The sequence below is a fragment of the Sminthopsis crassicaudata genome, chromosome 4 (assembly GCF_048593235.1).
Source record: "Sminthopsis crassicaudata isolate SCR6 chromosome 4, ASM4859323v1, whole genome shotgun sequence".
Lineage (NCBI taxonomy): Eukaryota > Metazoa > Chordata > Mammalia > Dasyuromorphia > Dasyuridae > Sminthopsis > Sminthopsis crassicaudata.
In genome coordinates, this window is record NC_133620.1 from 401,874,979 (window position 1) to 401,900,472 (window position 25,494).

At 36.7% G+C, this 25,494-nt stretch overlaps 1 protein-coding gene across 2 annotated transcripts in view; it reads right to left on the bottom strand.

Moving 5' to 3' along the window:
- EPHX1 (epoxide hydrolase 1) overlaps positions 1 to 25,494 on the bottom strand; it is a 45,659-nt gene that overhangs the window by 8,797 nt on the left and 11,368 nt on the right. The window contains exons 1-4 of one of the 2 annotated variants that reach the window (XM_074262625.1): positions 19,776 to 19,814; positions 4,090 to 4,277; positions 1,583 to 1,763; positions 406 to 633 (exon numbers count right to left, since the gene is read on the bottom strand). In XM_074262625.1, coding sequence (XP_074118726.1) covers positions 406 to 633; positions 1,583 to 1,763; positions 4,090 to 4,275 — 595 coding nt within the window. In that variant the 5' untranslated portion in view covers positions 4,276 to 4,277; positions 19,776 to 19,814. Of the gene's footprint in view, positions 1 to 405; positions 634 to 1,582; positions 1,764 to 4,089; positions 4,278 to 19,775; positions 19,815 to 25,494 lie in introns of those variants that run through there. The other variant, XM_074262624.1, reaches the window with a different exon arrangement.

Consider the following 25,494-nt stretch of genomic DNA (forward strand, 5'->3'; position numbering starts at 1 on the left):
CTGGAGCGAGCATTCACTCACTCCCACCATCCAAAGGACCCCAGGATTCTGACTCCCTCACCTTGGCTGCCCGGCGGCATCAGGCTTTTAGCTCACATCTCCCTCTCCTCTTCCCAATAGCAGAAAAGAACTGATTACTCCTTTATTTTACCCTCTGCAGCTATTGCCTATGGCTACCGCTTCTTCTTCAGTCCAAACAGCCCTTCTTTCCTCTATGAAGCTGGTGCTAGTGGTAATGGTAAGAAGGAAAGCTGGGGGACATTCTGCAGGAACATGGTGACAGTAGGACAACCCATCCTGGAACCCCTGGGAGAAGTACATTTGATGGGAGAGCTTAGTCATGATGGGTTAGTGATGGGGGTGCTGACCAGTGTACCCCTGGGGCCCACAGAACAGCATCCATACCTTGCTTGTGGGGTGCGTCCGAGAAGCCATACCCAGGAATGGAAGGGCAGATGACTTCAAAGATCTGGTTATAATTCAGGCCGTGGCTCTCAGGGTCGGTCAGAAGGGGTATGATCTTGTAAAATTCGTAGAAAGAGCCAGGCCAACCATGAACCATTAACAATGGTTTTACTTTGTGACCTGATGGTGGTTTTGAGGGCTTCACATGGATGAAGTGGATGTCGAGCCCTGGAAGGAAACACAGCAAAGTGAAGTCCAGGGGCAAACAACAGATCTCCATGGGTAAGGACCAGAGCTGCACATTTCAGCCCAGAACAACACACACCATCCTCTGAGGAAACTAACTCTCTCAGCCAACTGCTAATCACTCAGTGCCCTAAGTGATTTTTTCTTAGTTCCATGGGCTTTCATCTTGTCTCCCCAATAGGCTTTTAAAGTCTCTTAAGGACAGGGACTTTATTCTATTTCTATATCTCTCTAGTATTTGCCACAGTGTGGGGCATGTGATTCTATAAACAATGAATGCAAGTATTAGGGAAGGAGGTCAGGAATACATGGATGTGGGGTGTGAGCTGAGGCAGTTCCTGGAAATAGGGAAGGTCAATGGGTAGGTTACTGGGAGTGGGAAGGTAGTTCCCTCCAGTTATCTCCATAAAAACAAATGGAGAGGTTTTCAACATCTTTCTGCACTTTCAAAGACTACCTTAGGACAGGAAATGTTCTGTTAGTGGCAGAGAGATCAGGGTATCCGAGGACTCAGTCTTATGAATGCACAAACAGATGGCCCCCAGGGGCTCTGGAACACACAGTAACCTGGGCCTTCAAAGGAGTCCTATAAAGGATCATTTCTAAGTAAGTCTTTGTATTTGTTTTGTTTCTTTATTTTTTAAAGATTTCTAGGATTCAGGCATAAGAAAAACCTTTCTGACAGGTTGTTAATGAACACTAGAACAATGAAAAGGGGAGGCCATAAATCTCCAGCTCTGAGATAGTTTGAATGTGGCTGGACTTGTTAAGGGAGGGGGGATAGATAAGATGACCTCTTCGTGTTACCTTATTAAACAACCCCTACCGGGAATAAAGCTAGGGTAAGCTGTTGAGTCTGATGTCCAAGGCAAGAAGACCCTGATTTTATCACAGAACTATGGGCAAAATTAGGTAAATTTTGGAAAAATACCTTCAATTTTAGTTTTGAAATGAGGGTATTTGTTGAGAATCTCCACCTGCTTCCTCCAATCAAATTGGTTCCTCCAATAGGAAACCACCTTCTTAAGGTAATTAGAGTTGAATCCATAATGGAAACGGCTGTCCTCCAAGGGTGGGGTGAATCGAGCCAAATCAATCCTCTGGTGTAAGTCCTAGATTGGGAAAGAAGCAGGAACAAAGAGTGACAGAGAAATAGGGCTCAGCTGAATAACTCTATTCCCTAGAGATAGCTGCAAAACATTTAATCAGCAAATCAAAGAGGTTTTTTTTTTTGGGTTTTTTTTTTGGTCTTTAAAAATAAAAGGCTTTGACTAGGTGATCTCAGAAGTCTGATAATTGCAAAACAAAGGTTAAGCAAGAACTTATATTATGAACATAAACGTACAATGTACTACTGAATTATGAAAGAAGCATTTTATGGTATTTAAAAATGTTTTATTCATGTTCTTTTCTTCTCTTTTTTGTCAGATAACCACTAATTTACTTATCCTTTCCGCTCCCATAACCAACAGAAATCCTCTGTTGTAACATAAGTATACTCAAGCAAAATACTATGCCTTTACTTTTGTAATGGGCTCCTCATTTGGGATAACCTTATTTTCTCTATGAAGATGATCCAGCACTATCTTCTTTATTGTCTTTGCATCTTCAACTATCTAATAGACATCTAACACTGGATTTCTATATTCTATAGATGTTTAAAAAACAAACATTTTAATTTCAATGAATGAAAATTCACTTTCTTTCCTTTCAACTTCTCCCAGCTTTTGAAAAAGGAAAAAAAAACTCTTTGGAGCAAATATGCACAATTAAAAGATTAAAAAATGCATAAAGAAAAATTCCTACACTATCCAAGTCCAAAAAAAAGTTCATCATCTCTTTGCTAGGAGGTAGGGAACAAGTTTCATCATTAGTTCCCAGGTGTCAGTCATTGTGTTGTTCAGTTTCCCTGAACCCTCTTTATGAAGAAGAGGGTGATGAGAGAGAAATTTGCTCAACACCAGTGCTCTAGGCTTGATACAATTTAATTCAGCTTCCCTGACTCTTTCTGCTAACTAGAGTCCAATCACAAGTTCTTATCCCTTATATTCTTCCCTTTTAAATCCTTTTCCACAATCTACTCTCTATGGTTAGAGTTTGCTTTGCTTAAGACTAAATCCTCCCTTACTCTATCATCCCTGTCTTTACCTGCCTTTGTTTTCTCCCCCTTCTCTTCCATTTTGCTGAATTCAGCTGTGTTCTCCCCAACTTTAACTTGGAGAGACAGAGACAGAGAGACAGAGGGAGGGAAGGGAGAGAGAGAGAAGGTGGTTTTGGGGTTAGTATCCAGAAATCAAATGAGTATAAGACACTTGGGTTTTTTTTTTTATAGTGATTGCTTTTAAAAAATATTCTGATGTTCATGCTGAATGTACCCAAATAAGGTGTAGAGCATCTGGAACAACATGGTATAATAGAAAGATTATCAGTTCAGGTGATCTGAGTTCAAATCCCACCTTTGATGTATACAACTTCTGAGACTTTGGGTAACTTTCCTAGGTCTCTTATTTCCTTATCTTTACAATGAGGAGGACGGACTAGATGGCCAGGTTCATAGACTACTTTTTAAACTTTCCGAATTTTGTCCCTACTGGTCTCCTCATTTCTAGAGATTCTCACCACCTGTGGCCTCTTTCTCTAGTGTACTAGGGCATTCGGAGGAAGCCATTCCTTAGATGATATCATCCCACCCTCTGCAACCCCAAAGTCAGCCAAATTTGCTGAAGTTTCCAGCTTTCCCAGGTATAGCTCTTCCATCTGACCAAAGAACCATCTCAGTCCTACTTTTCACCCCTCACATTCTAGCTTGCCCATATGTGGCCAGGATATTTGGGGGAAGGATTGGGGAGGCAGGGGTGGGGAGAACTGGCATAGACGAAGCTAGAGATTGATAAGAAGTCTGAAACTTTCTGAGAGGAGTAAGTTATTAAAACAGCTACATTACCTCATCTTTTCTCCATCCTACCCTCTCATCCACCCAACCCTATTTACTATCAATGGCATGGCTCCTGTGGGGTCAAAAGTAGGCAAAAGTTACTAAAAAGTCTCCAATGCTAGGTTCCCTAACTTCAATTCCAGTGCATTTCTATTCTATGATGCTGCTAATGATATACTTCAAAGGCTGTTTCTTTCATGTGATAATGAAAATCATTGCACATTAAATCACTAATTGAGTGGACGTGGTAGGGAAAAGGAAATATTGTAGGATTAGTCTTGCTAGTTCAGGTTCAATATTGGAATTGAAAGGAGGCACTCCAAAGTCATTCAGCTCTCTCTCCAGTGTACCACACTGCCTTTCCCAAACAATCCTCTAAGATTACAGGTTGCAGAGGAACCCTTATTCAGAGCTTCTGGACTTCAGGCCCAGCACTCTAGCCACTGTACCATCTGTCTCCTAGCTCCTCTGTTTAGTTCTCTTCAGGAAGATGTCTCACTTACCTTGATCTCTTCTTCTGAGGTTTCTACCTTGAAGGGGCGGATGCTTTCATCCTCAGGTGTGCTGGGCTTTCTTCCTGGGCCCCACCATGCATCTTTCATTTCTAATTTTTCATTATTCCCTCTGTTAAGGATCCAGTAGATTAAACGGATCAGAAACAGGACAGCTAAAATCTGTAGTAACCACATATCTGTAAGAGAAGACACATACAAGCAAAATTAGTCAAAGGACAGTCAGTCCCATGGCTTAAAGTTTTGGCTTAAAGTCTCCAATACATCCTTATTCCCATGGCCCAAGCCAACCCCAACTCCCTCCAAAAACAGGGAACATTAGCCATCCCACCTCAAAGGGCTGGCCTAGGCTTAGCAGCTTGCAAGCACAGGGCACTGAAAAGAATCCTGAATTTAAGATTCAATCTAGACCTAGGAATCAAATACTGACTCTGACACTTACTACCTGTGTAACTATGGGCAAGACATTTACTCTTAAACTTAATTTTCCTCATCTGTAAAATGGGGATGGTCCCGTGCACCTCATAGAATATGGTGACAATAACATAAGATAATATATGCAAAATTCAATATAAGTATCAGTTATTGGAAATGAGAGTGAACTCAGAAGATGAACCTATCTACATTGCTATGAAAACCTGAATTGTCAATGAATCTATAACTGGCCTAGAGCACATAATGTCAAGGCTAAAAAAAACTGTTGGGATCAACCCTTTCATTTTATAGTTAAGGAAACAGTTACTAAGCAATTGCTAAAAGGTCTCCTACGTCATAAGGAAAAGATCAGAGTCAATCCCAGGTCTCCTAATTTCAACTCCAGTACATTTCTATTCTATGATGTAGTTAAATGATATAGTTAATAGGCTGTTTCTTTGATAGTTATTGCACATTAAATCACCAATTAAGCAAGTCACACTGGAGTGGATATGGTAGGAATATTGTAGGATTAATCCAGTTAGTTCAGGTTCAATGTTGGAATGAAAGGAGGCACTCAAAGGTCATCCAACAGTCAACAAAAGCCTAGCCATAGCAAAGAAAAGATCTTCAATAAGTGTACTTCATTAGGTAGTTTGGTAGACCCACCCCATGTCATTTCCATATGGAAATGGTGATTTGGGTTCTTTTGGGACATTGTGGGACAACCAGGGATTACACCCAAGAGGGCATCTTGATTCCACAAGTTAATCAAGTTCTAGATCAGCTCTTTCACTTTTGAGGAGAAAACTAGATTAACGTGGGGGGAGGGATTGGAACATTGATCCCACATACAAGGGAAGCCTTGGTTGAGAGGAGTAAATAAGAACTCTGATCCCAGGATATGGAATTATATTTCTAATATCTTGTATATCAGGAAGCCAGGTAGAGAGACTTCTTTAGGGGACTTCCTGGGCCCGAGTTTTATCATCTCCTCACTTCTCCCTTCCTTAAATATTTTGCCCCTACCCTACTCCATAGGATGGTTGATATGCAATTTCAAATATAGAAATATGAATGTGGAATGACTCTTCCACAGGTCTAGTTTTAAAATGGGTATTGATATCCCAATGGACAGTAGAATGGTTTCAGGCAGGTCTAACTTTGTGCATATATAGTTTTTGACTATCAAATAGATTCAAATGGCCCTAGCCTGAGAGTTAGAAAGAGACAGGTTTAAGTGCCTAAGCTGTGTGATCTTTGGTAAATTACTTCTTTTTTTTGTATCTCACAGTCCACGTCTGTAAAATCAAAGTTTCAAATTTTATGCTCCTCTAACCACAGAATGAATAAGTGATTAGATTGTTTCAAGTTCCTAGCCAGGAATTGGCCTCCGGCACTAGAAAGCTCTGAACTTTGTTAGTTTTAATGGGAAGGGAATGTAGCCCATTGAAAGGAATAATAAATGACCCCATTCATTCTGCAGCTTTCACCTGTCCTTGTTTCAGATCCTCCCCTTCCAACCCAAAACACCTGGAAAAATAAATGCCATGGCTTCCTGCCCACATTACAAGTCCTCATAGAGTCTTGAGTTAGTCATTTCATCTAATCCATACTAGAAAAAACAAAAATTCCCTTTATAAAAGAGGTGACAAGTGGGTCAACTTTTACTTGGTGATCTCCAAGGTTACCACTATTTTCTCAAATAGTATATTCTACTTTTGGACACTGAGACCCATTTAGAAAGTTTTTCCTAACATGAAAAAAAAAAGTATGAACTGATACAAAGTGAAATGAAAAGAACCAAGAAAACATTGTGTACAGAAACAGCAACAATGTGTGATGATCAACTATATATGACTTTACTTAGCAATACAATGATCCAAGACAATTACAAATGACTCCTGATGGCAAATCAAAATATGCTATTTTCATTTTTTTTTTCTTTGCCTAATGGACAACAGGATAGCTTATCATTCATTCACTGGGTGGGAGGACAAATGATTACATCTTATCTTTTTCCATAGTCTAAAACCATCCTGCCATCTTGGTACTTAGAGAAGAAGAACTGGGGTATAGTGGTATAGTCTGAAGATCTAGATCCAAAACCCAGCTATAACCGATTATTTGGTGTTCTTGGAATGTTACTGAACATTGAAGGATGAGAACATTAAGTTAGGACTTAGGAGAGACTCTGGGTCCTTATATGACTTGTATGAGAAGTCACTTAACCTCTTTCAGTTTCCTCATCAGGACAACAGGAAGGATAATACCTGTAATATCTAATTGCACAAAGCACCAGGAGATCTTAGAGGTCATCCAGTTGTCCATTTGAAGAAAACATCCTACACTTGAATGATTTGTCCAAAGCCACACAATCTGAATAAGTGATTGCTGGATATCATAAAAGTAAATAACAATAGCTGACACAAATAATGATGATGATAGCATTTGCATATCACTTTGTTATTTTTATTGTTTAACCATGTCCAATGCTTTGTCAGCCATTTGGGGGTTTCTTGGAAAAATTACTGAAGTAGTTTGCTCTTTCCTTTTCCAGTTCCTTTTTCAGTTGAAGAAACTGAAGCAAACAGGGTTAAGTGGCTTGTTCTGGGTCACACCCCTAGTAAGTGTCTGAGGCCAGATTTGAACTCAGGAAGATTTGAGTATTCATGACTCCAAAGCTGATGCTCTGTCCACTATACCTCCTAGCTTCTCTATGGGTTTGCAGATTTCTGTACATTTATTACCTCTGCTGATTGTTTCTTATAGAATAATATTCCATTGCATTCATACACCATAACTTATTCAGCCTTCCCCCAACTTTTTCCCTTCCAGCATTCAACACATGCAAAATTAGTTCTGGCTCTGGCCCTGGGATGCTGGAATGCAGCAATGCCCCAGAGGGGTTCAGCAAACAGTCACCACCAACTGAACATTTCTCAAAAGTTAGCCCATTGAAACTCCCTCCTCTCTCTCAGAACCCAGCATATATGGTCAGTCCTACACTACAACTGGCTAATTCTTTCTCTTTCTTCAGGATCCCTATAGCTCCAAGGGATTAGGAGAATAATGTCCAAAGTAGATGTGACAGCTTCTCTAATAAGAAAGGATTTTAATCTTTTTTTTTCAATCTTTAGATTTTTCTCCAAAGAAACAAAGAGAGAGAATTCTACACTGGGACTTGTCTGCCCCCTTTCTTGGCAGGTTCCTCCCAATGGACTCAGCTCCAAAGCTGCCTTCTGTGCTTGGTCCTGGCAGAAGGGCCTTTCTTCAAGGACTCTGATATGAACAGGGTGGGGGGATGAGGGGGGAAGGACCTCCAGGTTTTGTTTGTTAAAGAAGGATTCTCTTCTGCCATAGGGCCTGGGGAGAAACAGTCTATTTAGCTAGAATTAGACAGGAAGAACCCACACCAACAGCAGTTACTAGAAACATTCAGAACTTTTGCTTATCTCCTTATCATGTTTCAGTGTCCTAGATGAGTTTAGTTTTCAGTTGTGTCCAATCTTCCTGATTCCATTTTAGGTTTTCTTGGCAGAGATAACTTGAGCGGCTTGCCACTTCTCCAGCTCATTTTATAGATGAGGAAATTGAGGCAAGCAAAGTTAAGTCACTTGCCTAGTGTCACACAGCCAGTAAGTGTCTGAGGCCAGATTTGAACTCAGGTCTCTGACGACCTAGCTGCCCCCAGGATGAAGACATGGGGGTTATTTTCATTTCTATATTGGACAATCTTTAATCTGGTCATCTTTAGTGCAAGTAAAATCAAGGGGAACAGACCTGTAGGCATACTATAGTAAAATTCCATATGGGAATGTTCACTATTACATTGATTAGGTTCAAAATAACACAGTCCCTGAATTAAGATAACAACAAATAAGACAAATATCCACTTGTTAATAGTCTTTCAATGGCCTCCAAAAGCCGAGGGTTAGAAAAAGGTTCATTTGTTCTTTTCCTCATGGAGCTCTAACTAGGATGTGGTGATTAGGTCTTTTCAAGGCAGTGAAATTTAGAAGGCACAATAATTAAAAAATGGTTTTAGAAGATTGTACAAATTTTAAATTAGTGCCATTTACATCTGAGTAGCACATTTCAGTACTGCAGAAACACAAAAGAGTTACATCTAGATGGTAAAAATAATTAGTCAGCACTGGAAAACTGCACTCCAGATAAACTTCTTCTAGATATAATTCTATCCTGCTCTCCATCCCTAATTGCTCCCCTAAGAGCTAACTGCCCCAGAAATGGCCTTGAGATCTCTCAGTATTCCACTATGGGGTTAATATCAGCTTCCCTCCCATACAACTCAATTTGTGACAAGTACTTCTTGTATGTAAGCCTCTCGGAGAGGCAATGTGATAGAGTGATTAGAAAGCTGGTGTTGGAACAGAAAGATATGGCTCAAAGTCATGCTGATTCTAAGCCATGGGCCTAAGTAGTCTAGGCAAATCTCTTAAGACTTTAAGTTGCAGGAGGGTGTTGATATGCTTTAGTAGAAGCTTCCTCCTTTTGAGAGTTCCCTATACCCTTGAAACTTCAAGCATGGTTTTTGTCCCTACTTGTATTATTTTCACAGAAGCTACTGTGGTTTGGATGATAGACAATCCTGGAGTCAGAAAGTCCTGGGCTCAAGTCATGTCTCTTTCACCTTGTGTGACTGTGGGCAAGACACTTAATCTCTCAATGCTCTAAGCATTTCTTTAAAACAATATGTTTCCGAGAAGAGAATGGTTGATTTGTTAGCTAAGGTCCCTTACTAGGAAATCTCTGCACAAATCAGTTTCAAAAAAAAAAAAAAAGTCATTTTCACAAAGTTGACCAAAAATCACCAAGTCAGTTTGAGGAGACTTGTCCTAGAACTCTTCATTTTGCATATGCTGGGTATCAAAATTACTTGTTAGGACTCAACTCATCCTAATTTTTTCATCTGTCTAACTGGAATACACATTGGAGGACATATTCCAAGTAATATCCAATAAGATGATGCATAAGACATTTTTTCCAATTTTTATGAGCCCTGAAACTTTTCTAAAATAAAGAATTATACACAAAAGGTAATGCAATTGCAGTTATCTCTACAGCCTGAGACACCAAGAATCCCAACAGGAAAACAACTAGATGTACTAACAGCAGAAAATGCTAATTCTTTATCTATTTATTCAATATACTGTATCCACAAGCATACTTGCATATTCTCTGGTAGCCGGACACAACCGGACTTGTGCCATGGGACCCACCCAGAAACTAATGTAGTCTAGGATACCTCCCTCCACCTGCCCTCTGTCTACCATTCCAACACAACAAAGAACAGAACTGAATGCTACTTTCCCTCAATGGCTCAACTCTGTGCTGTGAAGTGGAAATGATTCAGGCCAGTTCCAATGATCTTGTGATGATGAAAGCCATCTGTGTACTCAGAGAGAGGAAATGTGGACTACAACAAAGTATTTTCACTTTTGTTGTTGTTTGCTTGCATTTTGTTTTCTTTCTCATTTTTTTGATCTGATTTTTCTTGTGCAGCATGATAATTGTGGAAACATGTATAGAAGAACTGCACATGTTTAACATATATTGGATTACTTGCTTCTAAGAGAGAGGGTGAGGGGAAGGGAAAGAAAAAATTAGAACACAAGATTTTAAAAATTAGAATACAAGGTGCAGTGTGACTGAGCCATGCCTTTCTGCTCCAAGACCAGCTTTCTAATCACTATATCACATTGTCTCTCCAAGAGGCTTAATTGTCACAAATTTAGTTATATGGGAGAGAAGACTGATATTAAATTAAAACACAAGGTGAATATTAAAATTACCCATGTATATATTTTGAAAATAAAAAGTTTTAATTAAAAAAAAGAAATGCAAGAAAAAAGAAAATCTTCTCTATCTGGGATGGTAGGACAGAATTGCACTGGATTATTGTCAGCCAGTCAGAGGAATAAGGAAGCAAGGAAACTGCCACCAGAATGTGTGGGACTCTAACAGGCCTGAAGGACAGAACATATGCATTTGGCTGAAGCTATCTCTGTCCCCCTAGGAGCCATTTGGGGCATAGATTGAAGTGAGTGAAAAATGAATTCCCCAAGATGGAAGAAAACTGGGATAGATTTGAGATCTAGCCTTCAGGGAAAATATCATCAAAGGAGGAATAAGAAAATATGTAATGAGGAAATCTAAAGGGAAAAGACTGAAATTACCAAAGGATTCAGGAAGAAAAAAAATTCAGTTAAAAATACTGAGCACAAGCAGATAAACCAAAAGAGAAGATATTAATTAGAGAAGGTAAAATGATCTCTAGATCATATAAATTAATCTAAACACTACCGAATAAAACAAAGGAAATTAAATCAACACCTGATGAAGCATTGAATCCTACAGATTCCCAAGACAGCATGAAACCACAGTGACATTTTCCCAAATGGTTTTAGAGAAAAATAATTGTGAAAGCAGAATTGATACTATACCTCCATTTTTTGGAAAAGCCATTTAAAAGTTTTTGGATCTTCCTTCTTACCAGAGAAGTCTGAATTATTGTGATATTAAAAGATAGCATATGTTGATGTTATATAATACTACACATATATTTTATGCATTTCTGAGTTTCTAAACTTTTTCTGCGTTATCTTCTGTTTTTTGCATATCATCTCCAGCTTCAGCAAAATTTCCATAATATTCCCATTTAATTTACTATGCCAACTCTGAGATACAGCAAAACTAAGTGGGGAAAGTCAAGATGTGGAAGGGATAACTACACAAATAAATGGTATTGATCTTAAAGACAGTTTTGGTTAGAGACAACTTATGGGTCTTACACAAGGAACATGACAGATGAAAAAATCTTAACATTATAATGCCAAAAAATTATAGAAAATTCAGAACTTCTGAAAAAAGGAAACAAAATGCCAATTAAAAGAATCTATAAATTGCTTCCAGAATAAATAAAAACTTATGCTGTAAACTCCAAGACATATAGTGGTTGATTTTAACAATTCCAATGACAAATCACAAATTTTACAAGAAACTAGGAAAAGATCTTCAATTAGAAAAGAAAAGAAATCCAAATAACTGAAGACTATTTTCTACCCACCAGAAACTGCAGAAGAGAATGGAGTAATATGTTGCAGAGAGCAAAAGAGCTTTACATCCAAGATAAAATATCCTGAAACCTAAATCTAAATTAGCAATGAAAAGAGATGGACATCTAATAATAATGAAGCATTTGAAACCTTTCATTAAAAACCACCCTAAAGAGATTGTCCACTTTGCAAATACCTACAAGAAAGGCAAATTACAACAACCAAGGAAAATAAAAGTAATGAAATAAATTACCTCAGAAGATAAAAACTAAAAAAGTAAAGACACCTTGGAAGTTAAAGGAGGAAAAAAAGGGTTTATTTTACTTAAACAAAAGGAAGCAAAGGGAAAAGAATTCAATAATGAGATAAAAGGGTAAAAAAGCCCAGAACTACTAAGTTAAACAAAACTCCAAAACCAGAGTAAGGGGTGATAAAAAAGAGTGGAAGTGATAAACAAGGGGGAACATATGTGTTGTCTGAGGATGAGGGATAGAGAGCCCTGGGAATAAGATTGACCTAAAGTAGAGTAAGCAAAAATAACTAAAGAAACAAAGCACTATTTAAAGAAGAAAAGGAACTAAAAATATCTTAATTCTGAAAATAAACTGATGTTAGAGATACATGATGGAAAATAAACTCTCATAACTTTTAATGTGAATGAACTAAACAACTAATAAAATGAGAAATTGGATATGAAAGCAAAATCCACAAATCTGTTGCTTCCTAGAAACACACCTGGAACAATCTAAATGAGGAGCTGGAACAAAGTTTACTATGTATCAGGTGAATCCAAAAAAGCAGAAGTCATAATCATTCCATCAGAAAAAGCAAAAATAAAAATTCCTAACATGAAGATAAAGGAGGAAATGATATTATGCTGAAAGGAACCACAGACAACAAAGCAATATAAATATTAAACTTGAATGCTTTAAATATCTTACATAGTATTTTTTCATTTAAGGAAAAAATTAACTAAATTACATGACATGGAGAGTAATACAATAACAGGGGGAGACTTTAATGACTCTCAGTTTTGGACAATCTTAAGGTAAGAAAAATTTAACAAATTGCTTAAGAAACTAGAGCTAAGAGACTTATGGCATTTTGTAAATGGTACTGCTAAATATGTGTGTGTGTGTGTGTGTGTGTGTGTGTGTGTGTGTGTGTGTGTGTGTGTGTGTGTGTGTATTTCTCAGCATCACACTGAACTTTTTTTTTTCTTGCTGAGGGTCACATAGGTAGTACCCAGGGTCACACAGCTAGCACATTGAACTTTTTACAAAAACTAATCAGGTATTAGAGCAGAGATATGGTAAATAAATATAAAAAGGAAGGAACAGCAAACATCACGTACAGAAAATAATGCAATACAAATGCAATACAAATAAGCAATCAGTTCAGAAAGTACAAACAAAAGATACGAACCAAAGACTTAATAATGAAATCCTAAATAATTATGGATCAAACAACAAATCATAGAAACAAAAATTATGCAAAAGAAAGTTATAATAATGAAATAACAAAATTTCTAAGATGGAGATAAAGAAATCCTGGAGAGAGATGGGAATTATTTCCATAAAAACTTACATTAACACAATCGAAAAAGAGGAGATTAATAAATCAAATCTGCATATAAAAATTAGAAATACAATAAATAAACCTATAACAAGCACAAAGGGAGATATTAAAAATTACAGGAATACAATTCACAGTGTATGCCCTGAAACCCTAGTTCCCTTTCTTTTCTGAGGAACATATATTTTACTACCCCTGTGGCCCTTTGGAAGAGGCTCATTGTTCCTTACCTTCTCACCTGAAAGTGGGTTCTCTCAACAGAAGAATGTTCTTGTCTTATAGAAGCTTAACATTTAGAAGATGAAATTTAGAAGATGGCTCCTAAAGGAGCTTCTTCAAAATTTGAAGCCCTTGATTTTGTCCACTCCACCATCCTAGAGATGCTTCCTTAACAAGGCTGCTGAAACACTACTGAAAAGTTTACTGTCCAAGATAGCTCCTTATTGAGTCAGGAATTTATCCTTATCCAAACAAGGGACTCCTAATCCTACCAGGGAGTTTTGATTCTCTCAGGGTTCAAGAGGAAGTCCAATCTTTTGTCAGAATTGTCCTGCCAACCCCTTATATGAAGAGTTTCCCCAATCTTCCTCCAAGAGTTCTGGAAAGAGTAAACAGCCTTTCTCAAAACAAATGCTGAATCCTTTACAAATTCTCAAAGAATTTTTAAAATTTTTATAAATTCTAGAATTGTAAAATTCTAGAGAATTTTAGAGAACTCTCCAACTTTTCTAGGTCTCTGAAACAGGAGATAATTTGGTCCAGCAGCAAGGTAGCTGAAATTGGAGTTGGGGGATGAGAATTTAAATCCATGGACCCCTCTTAATAGATATATGATTATAGGCAAGTCACTTATCATTTGTGGTCATCTTCTTCATCTGAAAGGTGAGAGGGCTGATCTCAAGGACCTCTAAGGCTCTTTCCATTTATATTACAAAATACGTCAGTCTTTAACACATAGGCTTTCAACATTTTAAGCAGGTTGGCAAAATGCCCACATATTGCTTTGTAATTGGTACACAACATGAAATACAGAAGATCTTTCTCAAGGAAAAAGATCTCAAATTTTGCTTTACTCCTCTTTTATACATTTTAGAATAGGAAACCACAACTCATTTTTCCTAATCCTAACCTTGACTAGTTTTCATTCTTTCCCAGCTCAGTCATGATAAAAGCTAAGTGGCCTCTCTATAACCTCTTATTCTTCCAATTTAGTCCAGGCCTGACTTGTTCTTCCAAAATCATTCTTCAAGGATTACGTGCTTTTAGTACTATTTTTATAGTTGGTTTAAATATACATTTATGGTAAAATTTCTAAATACAAACTGCAAATGATAATATGAAAAGTCAACCAAGTTCTCTATTGATCAGATCTCAAGAAACCATTTCAAATAAACAGCATGGAAAAAATATCAAAGGATGACCAATCCAATAGGAAATAGGGCCTTACAATTATAAATTTTCTAAATCAATGTTGGCAAATCTTTAAATTGGTGCAAACATCTTAAAAAGTAAATAAGTGATCCTACCTCTAGGGCCAGTGATTCCATTGACAGAACTCTATCTTCAAACATGTCATTAAAAGGAAAAAATAATTACATGTGCAAAAATGTAGCTGGGCAAAATGTCCATAGGATAATTGATATAAGATATCAATAGAGCTGGAAACTAAAAAACCATGTATTTTATCACCTTCACTTTACAGAAGAGGAAACTGACACTAAAGTAAGATTAAGTGAGTTGTCCCAGTTCATACAGGGAATGTATCAAAAGTGAGATCTGAACCCAGTTTCTGGTTCCAAAGCTGGTGCTCTTTCACTTGCCTGCTATATTTATTTGTAATGTTAATAAAATTAAAAACAAAAATTGAAAACAATCTCTTTGTCTAACACAGCTAAATGAATTACAGTATAATCTAATATAATATTGGAATAATATGGTGATATTAAAATAGGATAAACATAAATGAGAAGTAGTATTAAGTAGTAAAACAATAAAAAAATTTGCCATATCTGACACTGGAGAACCCAAATTTGAATCTTCAGTATGCCAAAACCTATGTGATCTTGGACAATTCACTTTTCAGATTTTTCAAGTTCCCTTTGTATAAAATAAGGAGCAGGACTAGGTAACTTCTAAGGTCCTTTCCAACTTTTAATTTTTGATCATATTATAAATACAAGAAAACATAGAAATATGAAGAAATGCAATTTGAGATCAGCCAATCATTAGTTATAAGTGTCTCCCCCCTAAAGAATATAAACTTTTTTGTATTTGTAACCCTAGGACCTGGTACATAGTAATTAATAAATGCTTGTTTATTGATTGATTGATAGATTATTTCTTCCAGCTTCTCTTACCTAGCAAATTTATTTCAATGCCTCTAACCTTTCCACATGGGTTCTATTTTCTAATTCTTTCATTATTTCCTTTGTTTTCTTCAGGATTCTCTCTAAAGTCCTTATTTCTCTCTGGTATTGAAGCCCAGTCCAGGATACAGTTCACTCTCAGCAGTTTACAATGAGAAGTATTAAATATAATGGTAGAAGGACTGACTTCAACCTGTTGTCCATCTCTTCATACACCATATCCTAGGATCCAAATTGTCGATGCATGATGACTGAGCATATTATCTATGACCTGGGTCTAATCTTGAGAGGACTAGCTTGAACTTTAAACAGAAACTCTTTTGACTTCATAGAGCAAACCATTGGATTTGGTCATGAACTAGTCCACTGTGTTGACTTAGGAGAGAAATGCAAAATCAGCAAATGATAAGGAATGTCTTATCTAACTGAAGAAGATTAAAAAAAAGAAGGGGTCATATTTCATGCTACCCCATGCTAGAATCAAGCCTTTAAAGCCTTAAGAATAATATACTTTCTTCTACAATTCAAATTAACAACTGATTTGTGTAGATCACTGTTTTCAAGTTCTTGGATATATAGAAAATTAGGATGGGCTCTGGTTTCATGTCATATCTCATAAAGACAGGACACATACATGAAAAACTATCAACAAAATACTACATTGTAATATGATATATAAGAAAGAGTTTAAAAACCTACATACTCCTCTAATATGAAGAAGGTTTTATTAAAGAAAAAGCAATTAAGCTGGACTTTAAAGGATGAGAAAGAATGTGTCTCAAATAGAGAAGGTCATTCCATTCATAGAGACTGCAGGGACAAAGAAAGACACATCATAAATAAGATTGTGCTGTATACATTCATGGGAACAGTGAGTACTCCGGTTGGTCTGAATACAGAATAGATAGAGACATCGAGGAGGCTTAATAGATACAGCACTGGATCTAGGGTCAGGAATAAGTGAGTTCAAGTCCAGCCCCAGATACACATATGATTAAACAATGCTTAGTAAAATGCCTGGTGCACTGTAGGTGGTTAATGTTAGCTGATTGCTTTAGATATGAAAAAAAAAATCACAGTTAAATGGAGCAGAATTTTTTAAAAATTTGAAAAAAGAAGCAAAAAGGGCAAACAGATCTTTTGTCAGCTTGTCTGTTTGATTCCACTTTTTAAAATACCAGTGTATTTATAAATTATTTTATTCTTCATTTTGCAAATATATTTAATGATTTAGCTTCAATGGTTAAAGAAGGATTTTTTCTTTTTCTTTTTATGTTTTTGCTTTTAGAGGCATCAGTGCTAACTAAATAGCTCAGGATAATACAGCCAATAAGTTTCTGAAGCTGGATTTGAACGAAAGTCCTCCTAACTTCAGAACCAGTGCTCTACAAGATAACTGTATAAATATGTATACATATACTGGACTTAACATATACTTTAACATATTTAATATGTATTGAACTACCTGCCATCTACAGGAAGGGGTGGAGGGAAGGAGGGAAAAAATTTGCAACAGAAAGTTTTGCAAGGGTCAGTGTTGAAAAATTACCCATGAATATGTTACGTAAATAAAAAGCTTTAATGAATTTTTTAAATGAAAAAAAAATTAAAACAAATAATAAATTAATGGGGAAAAAAGGAAAAAATAAAAGAACCAGTGTTCTATCTACTGTATCACCTAGCTGTTCTGAAGTTACAAAGTTATACTATATCAAGGGATTTTAAACTACATCCATTCCTTTCTTGGATTCTGTAATGTCCACTGCCTCTCAGTCTCCTTGTATCATCATCATCATCTCACATGAAGAGATCCATTCAACAGGTCTGAGTTAGACCTCCAGCAGCCACTGGCAGGTGGCTCCTGTATCACAACAGGATTCAATTCCTATTAATATCTACTTTAAATTCTAGGTCCCTGGAGATATGAGTCTGAATCCTGGTTCAACACTTAACCAGTTTTGGAGTCATGAACAAATTATTTCACTTCTCATTGCTCACTTTCCTCATCTGTGTAATGGGGATGATAATGCCCATTTAAACCATCCTCAGAGACTGTTTTAAGGAAAGCATTTTATAAACCTTAAATTGTAAATTAATCATAAACAAATTAATTTCCTTTATCAGACATTTTGCTCCATTATTGTTCTGTCTTTAAACTCTAACTCTAAGGACGAATATATCTCATTTTCACTCTTTCTTTATCAGCAACAAGTGCAAGATCTAGGGCCATGTCCAACCAATAATCTTCAGGGTCTTTTCTTGTCTTTGGGTTTTAGAAGAGAAATTTTTTTTAAAGAAAGCTCCAATTGTGCAGTATGATAAATGTGGAAATATGTTTAGAAGAAATAAAATAAAATAAAATGGATTTAAAAAAAAAAAAGCAAGCTCCAAGCTAACATAGTCTTGCATGATTTTTATGTATAATAGGATTCTAATTTGTTGCCTTCTCAATGAGGGAGGGAGGGAGGAAGGGAGGGAAAGGACTTATAAAAATAAAAGGGAGGAAAAAAAGAAATCTCCAAGCTATAATCAGCAAAAAAAAAAAAAAAAAAAACGGTTGGGAGAACTAAATGATCCTCCTAGAGAGAACAGTGTGACCTTCAGTAAAGTCATATGAGAAGAAGGGACAGACTGATCCTCAGCCCAGGTGCAAGGGAAGAAAAATTACTTGTGATAGGGGTACCATGACAACGGGAGCTGGAGAGAAGAGTCCTAGGGGTGATTATGCTTCTCAGTGGCATCTGAAGATGGTAAAGTGATATGAAGAGATACCAAAACATGTCCTCATCTCTATTAGAACTCCGCACAGGAGGGAAGATATAAAAAGAGTTGAAAGGTAGGAAAGGTCCAGGTTATAAAGGGCTTTAAAAGTCCTTTTTATATGTAATGTGAAGGCCAATAGGATGGCCCTGAAGTTGATTGATTGGGGTGGAGGGTAGTTAGGCATGAATTTTAGGAAGATCAATTTGATAGACAACAAGCAGAAATTGTATTGGAGCTGAGAGAGACATGGCGGTGGACCAAGTGTCAGGCTATTTTAGTAACCTAGTAGAGGGAACATACATCAAAGAGGGAATCTGGATGGATGACATGTTTTAGAATAGTGATAATAATCCTCTTTTAGCTCAGTTCCCTGTCTCAAGGAAGGAGTGGCCAGAAGTGGTCACAGTAACATGATATTCCATGAGTTCCCTCCATTCTGCCTATATATATGCTTCTGTATTTTTTAAATGTTTCTTAAATTAAAAGCCCTTAAATGACCTTATTCTCATGACTAGTTACTTATCAATCTCTCTCCTTTTCTACTTTCTAGCAACCTCCTCTGACCTGTGACCTTTACCCACCATACCCCATTCCCTTTTCAACTGCAAACAGGCTTGTCCTCATCCCTCCAACCATCATCATAACCTCCTACCTCCCTCTGCCAAGTCCAGTGTTTGTTCCCAAAGCTCTTTCCTCCTGTGACATATGAGAACCCCAATTATCTCTTCTTTTTTTCTTTTTAAAATTTATTGTTATTAAAGCTTTTTATTTTCAAAACATATGCATGATTTTCAATATTCACCCTTGTAAAATCTTGTGTTCCAAATTTTCTCCTCCTTTCACCTCACCCCCTTCCTTAGCCACAAATAGTCCAATATATATATTAAACATGTGCAATTCTTCTATACATATTTCCATAATTACCATGCTGAACAAGAAAAATCAGATAGAAAGGAAAAAAATTGGGAAAGAAAACAAAATACAAGCAAACAAACAACAAAAAAAGTGAAAATACTATGTTGTGATTCACACTCAGTTCCCACAGTCCTCTGAGTGCAGATGGATCCCTGCATCACAAGATCATTGGAACTGGCCTGAATCATTTTGCCATGGAAAAGAGTTGATTATCATATAGTCTTGTTGTGGCCATGTATAAAAATTTCCTGGTTCTGCTCATTTCACTCAGCCTCTCCAGGCCTCTCTAAAATCATCCTGCTGGTCATTTCTTACAGAACAATAATATTCCATAACATTCCTATGCCATGACTTTTTCAGCCATTCTCCAAGTGATGCTTCCCCTCTTTCTTAAAATGGTCCCCTTTCATTAAGAAAACAACAGGCACAAGGACTGCAACAATGCAAATGTAAAGACCACAAAATTACAAAGAACAAGACCTTGCTTCTTTTACTGTTCTTGCCTTTTACTGTTCCCCTTTTCTTCCCCTCCCTTGCATCCCATGCGATAACTATGGACACATACCAGAGCTCTGTTCTTGCCTTTCTGTTCCTCTATGTTTCTCCAGCAATCTCGTCTACTCCCACAGTTTTAATTACTACAGGGCTAGTCCCGACACATATTTTCCCATCTGTCAATGGGGCAATCTGCGTGAAGGTTTATCTATCCCTTCCTATTTATGCCAGGTACACTCCCCTTCCTTCAGCAGTATTTGGATATTACACAGTCCAAAGGACTCCCCTGAGATTAAGTCTGGGAACTTTACCCAGATACCAGCAAAGAGAGTTTTTGTACTTTGGATAATTCTTTGTCTTGTGAATTTTTAAAAATTGTATTTCCTTTATTCTGAACTTAATAAATGTCAAACAAAAGGAGCACCAACATACAACATAGACCATAAAAAATGTTGTGCATGAGATTGAAATTCTCTCTTACATATTCCTTGCTTTTTCTCTTAAGTGTAGCAAGTTCAATATATAACTTTTAAAGTTTTTCTTCTCCATTTCCTTCTGTTCTCTTCTGTGATTAAAATATTTTAAGGATTCTCTTTTTTCTTTTCTTTTTTAGGGGGCAACCCTATTGCTACCCCCCCCTTTCCCATCCATACCCGCTGGGAAAAAGAGAAAAACAAACTCCTTGTCACCAATATGTACAGTCAAACAAAACAAATTCCACATTGGCTGGGTTTTAAAATGTATGCCTCATTTTCCCCCTTTGAGTAATCACCCTTCTGTCAGGAGGTGGATAGCAAACTTTCTCATCAGTCCTATAGGGTTCACACCATTGAACAGAATTATTGTCTTTAAAAGCTTTTCATTTTTTCTTTTTTTTAAAGTTTTCTTAACAATGTTGTTTTTGTCTACATTCTTCTCTTCATTATGCTTACTTTACTCTGTGCTAGTGCAGACATGTCTATTCAGGTTTCTCTAAAACCTTCCCTTTTGTCATTATATTCACATATCATAATTTATTTAATCATTCCCCAATTGATACATACTTCCATGATTTTCAGTTCTTTGCTACAGAAACTGCACTATTTTTATAAATCTGGGTCTTTTTCCTTTTGATTTCTTTGATGCATACTTGCCCTAGGGATCTAGTTCTCTGTATCTTTTGTTGCTCATGAAGTGTGGAAATGGTTGCAGCTATCACAAGGAAATGTACCTTCAAGAAGCAAACCACTTCTATTTTTAAATATCCCCGAAAGGAAGATTTTTATATGGTCCCTTATTCTCCAGGAATGTGACAGCTTTAAGTATCTTTTAGGAAATTTTGTCTTGGGAGGGAATATAAAAGAGTTGACCATCATCCTGCAGTTCACTTAAAGTCTTATTGTATTATCAGTTTTTATTATGTACTTCACATACAGCTTGAAAGCAAGATTTTATTTTAGGAAAAGGCTACAAACTTGTTGGGAAAAGGAGGAAAAAGGAGACATGGGAAAGTTATCCACCCAAAAGATGAACCATATCCTAAGAACAATTCATTTGCTACTGCACTAAATAATGCAAATCTAAATTGTGGGACACTTAAAAAGCAACAAATATAATAATTTTTAAATAGTGACATAGTTTAAATTCTTGCCATTTAAATAAAACTTCGTAAGTTATTCTCTTATCTGAACTTCAGTGATGATAAATCAATGAGGGTCCTTGTAACAGGACTCTTAAAGCCTTCTATGCTTCCTAGGGTGATGATTTAATATCCTATCCTCACTTCTGTATCTATTTGTGCTTAAACCAAATGGAGAGCAATACAAGCTATCTGTAATGTACTTAGAAGAATGCTTGAAACAGAGAAGGTGCTTAATAAATTCTTGTTCCCTTCTCTTCTCCTTTGTGTAACACTCTTTGTGGAGCTACTTTCCCAATTTATATTTACACTGATGGGCCAGGTCCATGGCCCCTTAGACCATTACCTATAACTCGCTTAGGATCTTGGGATAAACCTAAAAGAGTTCCTAATATTATTACTACTGAGTCTTCCTTTGCAAAGCTCCTCAAAAATAATCAGTTGACTCTACAGCTTTTAGAAAAGGGATTTATTGAGATGGTATAGTAAGAACAATTGATACAAAAATTACCCTCTCAAATCTAAGATGCACTCTCCAACAAACATACCTAGTTTCCAGAGGAAGAGTCAGATTAAACTTAAAGTATAATGGTGATGAGGAAGACATATAGAAAACACATATTTAATGAATAAACTTACAACTTCTGAATATTAGAAGTCTTTTTCTCCCTTTTAAAAGTTCTCATAAAATTCCCCTTAGGTAAAGCTCTCTACTGGGCTCAGAAATTTAATATCTCTGGTTATACTCCTTGAAGTTACTTCCTTCCTCGGGAGATTATCTGTATATCTGTCAGTGTGCTTGTCTGATGTGTGTCCTTTGCATGCACTATCTCCTATTGGTCTCATAAAATATTTCACGCAGTAGAGAATAAGGAGAGAAAGAAACTCTCCTTTTTCACCCAGTAGTGATATCCTTGAAAAGGGCCTGGCTAGAATCGTCCAAATTGAAAATTTCCACCACTGGATTCCTCCACAATGTGAGAGAATTGCAGAAATTTCTCCTGCTATTTAAAGTTCCCAAGCGTATGGTTAGCTTGTTTGGTTAGTCAATCAGACTATTTTCTTCTTGATCCAATCAAAAAGGAGGCTGTACCTAATAAATGCGAGTTATATATAACCTTCTTGAGAGCAAGAGCTGTTGCATTTATGTCTCTGCACCCCTAATACACAGCATACTGCCTGGACAATTAATAAATGGATTTTGATTGATTAGATCATCTCTCCTTCCTTTCTTTTTTGGGCAGAATTATTTCAATTCTTTTTCCCTTTCCACATAGTTTCATTTTCTAATTCTTTTGTCATTTTCATTATTCATCTCAGAATCCTAAGTTTTCACTCCTCTCTGGTTTTGAAGCCCAACCCAGAGTACAGGCCACTCCAGGATGCTTGGAGTATGAGAAGTACTCATGGGATAATGGTAACCTGATATAAATGTATCTACAGACCATATTTTTATATGCCATCCCCAGGATTCCTGTTACTGATATATGCTGACTAGTCATATTATCAGTACACTGTATTCTCGTGAGAACTAGCCTAAATCTTAACTATAATATGTTTTTTAATCTCATAGACTAGACTATAGGTTTGGCAATCTGCCACTAAAATATGCTGACTTAGAACAGAAATACAGAGTTGTTGAATACTAAGCCATTTTTCATTCAAATGAATAATGAAAAAGAAGGGGTCATTATTTCATGCTACTTATGCCAGAATCTGCCTTAAATCATTAAGCATAATACACTGCATTTTTCACCACATAAGATAGACATCAAATGGATATATGACCTAGACACAAAGGGGGTCGGCATAATAAATTAAAAAAGAAAGAAATTATCTGTCAGAAGAGTTCATGACCAAATAAGAGATAGAAAAGACCCTCAAAGGTAAAATAAACAATTTTGTTTACATAAAATTTAACAAGTTTTTTTTCTACAATGCAGCTAAAATTAGAAGAAAAGCAGGAAACTGAGGGGAAAGTCTTTCAGAAAGTTTCTCTAATTTAAGGACTCATTTCTAAGAAACACAGGAAACTGATTCACACATGTGACTAACAGTTATTTCTCCAAAATTACTCTAAATCATTAATAATTACAGAAATTCAGATTAAAAAACAACTCTGGGATTCAATTTCACACCCATATGTTGGCAAAGTTGACAAAAAGAGGAAAACAATAACTGCTTGAGAACTATGGAAAAATAGATACATTAATGTATTGTTGATAGAATAGTGAACTGGACCAGCCAATATAAAAAGCAATTTAGAACAATGCCTTCAAAGCTATCAGAACTGGGCATATTTTTACCCAGCAATATTCCTACTAGGTCTATACCCTAAAGAGAACAAAGAAAGAGGAAAAGAACCAGATATACAAAAATATTTCTAATAGCTCTTTTTTGTGGTAAAAATGAAATGGAAATTGAAGAGGTGTCCATCAATTGGTGAACAGATAAATATGTTCTGAATGTGTTATAATACTATTAAGGTATAAGAAATGAAAAGGGAAATGATTTCCAAAAAACCTCAGATAACTTGTATGAACTGTTGCAGGGTGAAATAAGCAAAACCAGGAAAACAGCATATACAATAAGATCAAAATTGTAAAAACTGGATGGTGTTGGGGTGACAGAAAGGCTTATCACCAATACGCTAACTTCTAGGAGAGAAATTCTCTGGCTTTGGCAGCTCATGATTTTGAAAGACTTAGGAACTATCAACAAGTAACCAACAACAATTCCTGAGAACTCAAGATGAAACATGTTATCTACGTCTACACAAAAGTTGGCGGACTTGAGAGTGTACATTAAGCATATAATTTCTCAGGATATAGACAATAATGGAATTTGTTTTACTTGACTACACGTTTCTAACTAATGTTTTGTTTTTCTTGCTTTCTCCATGGGGGAAGAATGAATTAAGAGGGAGAGAAAGCAGAATTTCAGTTTTTAAAAATAATGTCTCTCGCTCCCTCTAATTCAATGCAATACAATAAATATTTATCATTGTTGTACAGATCATTGTGTTAAGTTTTAGGGACAAATTTTAGGTGTAATCTGATTCCTGCTTAACAAAACTTTTAGTTAACTAAGAGAAGATGACATATACATGACTATAAGATAATGTAAGGGCCCTTTAAATGGGCGGACACAGTGCATCGGGATTGAGGCCCAGAAGTAATTTCTGTGGATATTAGGACTGCCCTTGGGCGGGATCCTGGCCATATTGAGATAGCTTCGTAATGGGTGACTCTCTCGCTGATTGGCTGTGTGTGTGACCTCACAGGCCCTATATAAGCCCACTGCAGGCAGCAACCGCCCTCTTTAACCTCTGCTGTTCACCCTGGCTCCTAGCCTGGGTGGCCAAGCCAAGATGGGTAGCCGAAAGAGGTAAGGATTTTGGTAGTGAACACATGGGTCTTCTGACCAGGTGTTCACTCGGGAACCAACAAGTCAGGGCATCAGCTAGGGCATTATGTGAGTAGGTATAATAAAGGCTTTTAAGATTACACGTGGTTGTTCTTGAGTGCGCTACCGGTTATTAAGCTATACATTCAAGAGATTGTGGCCAGAGACCTTAGAAGGCCTAGAGGAGGCGAGCCGGGTAGAGCTACACTGCAAAGGACAGTGGTCAAAGGTACTCTGGTGGGTCTAGGACAGACTAGTAATTGTAACTGCCAGGAGAGCACGTTACAAGATAAAACAATACATAACAAATAATCAGCAATCACAATATGTTATAAAAATGTATTATCAACAACAAATATTCAACTCACAAACATACCCACTATTAATAAACATTTTGCTGGGGTTATAGAGAAGTTTCCCACCAGTAAACTAGTTACTGAGAGACAAATTCTTTGGCCATGGCAACTCATGAAGCAAAGAATATCAATTCTATATTTACACTAGCAATGAGGTAGAAAAGAGACAGAAGATGGTTTTTAGACCAGTTATAAAAACTAACTTTGTAGGACTTTAAGAGTGCAATTGAGTGTACACCATTCAATATGATGGATATGTGAAAAGATATGCTCCTAGAGGAACTGAATTATATCAATACTGACATTCTCATTATAAATGAAATGGAAGAAAAGGAAGTTGAAGCTAAATGGAAGGATGGCTCATAAGTTCTCTTTGAAAACACAAATAAAGGAGTTGGTTTTTTATCATG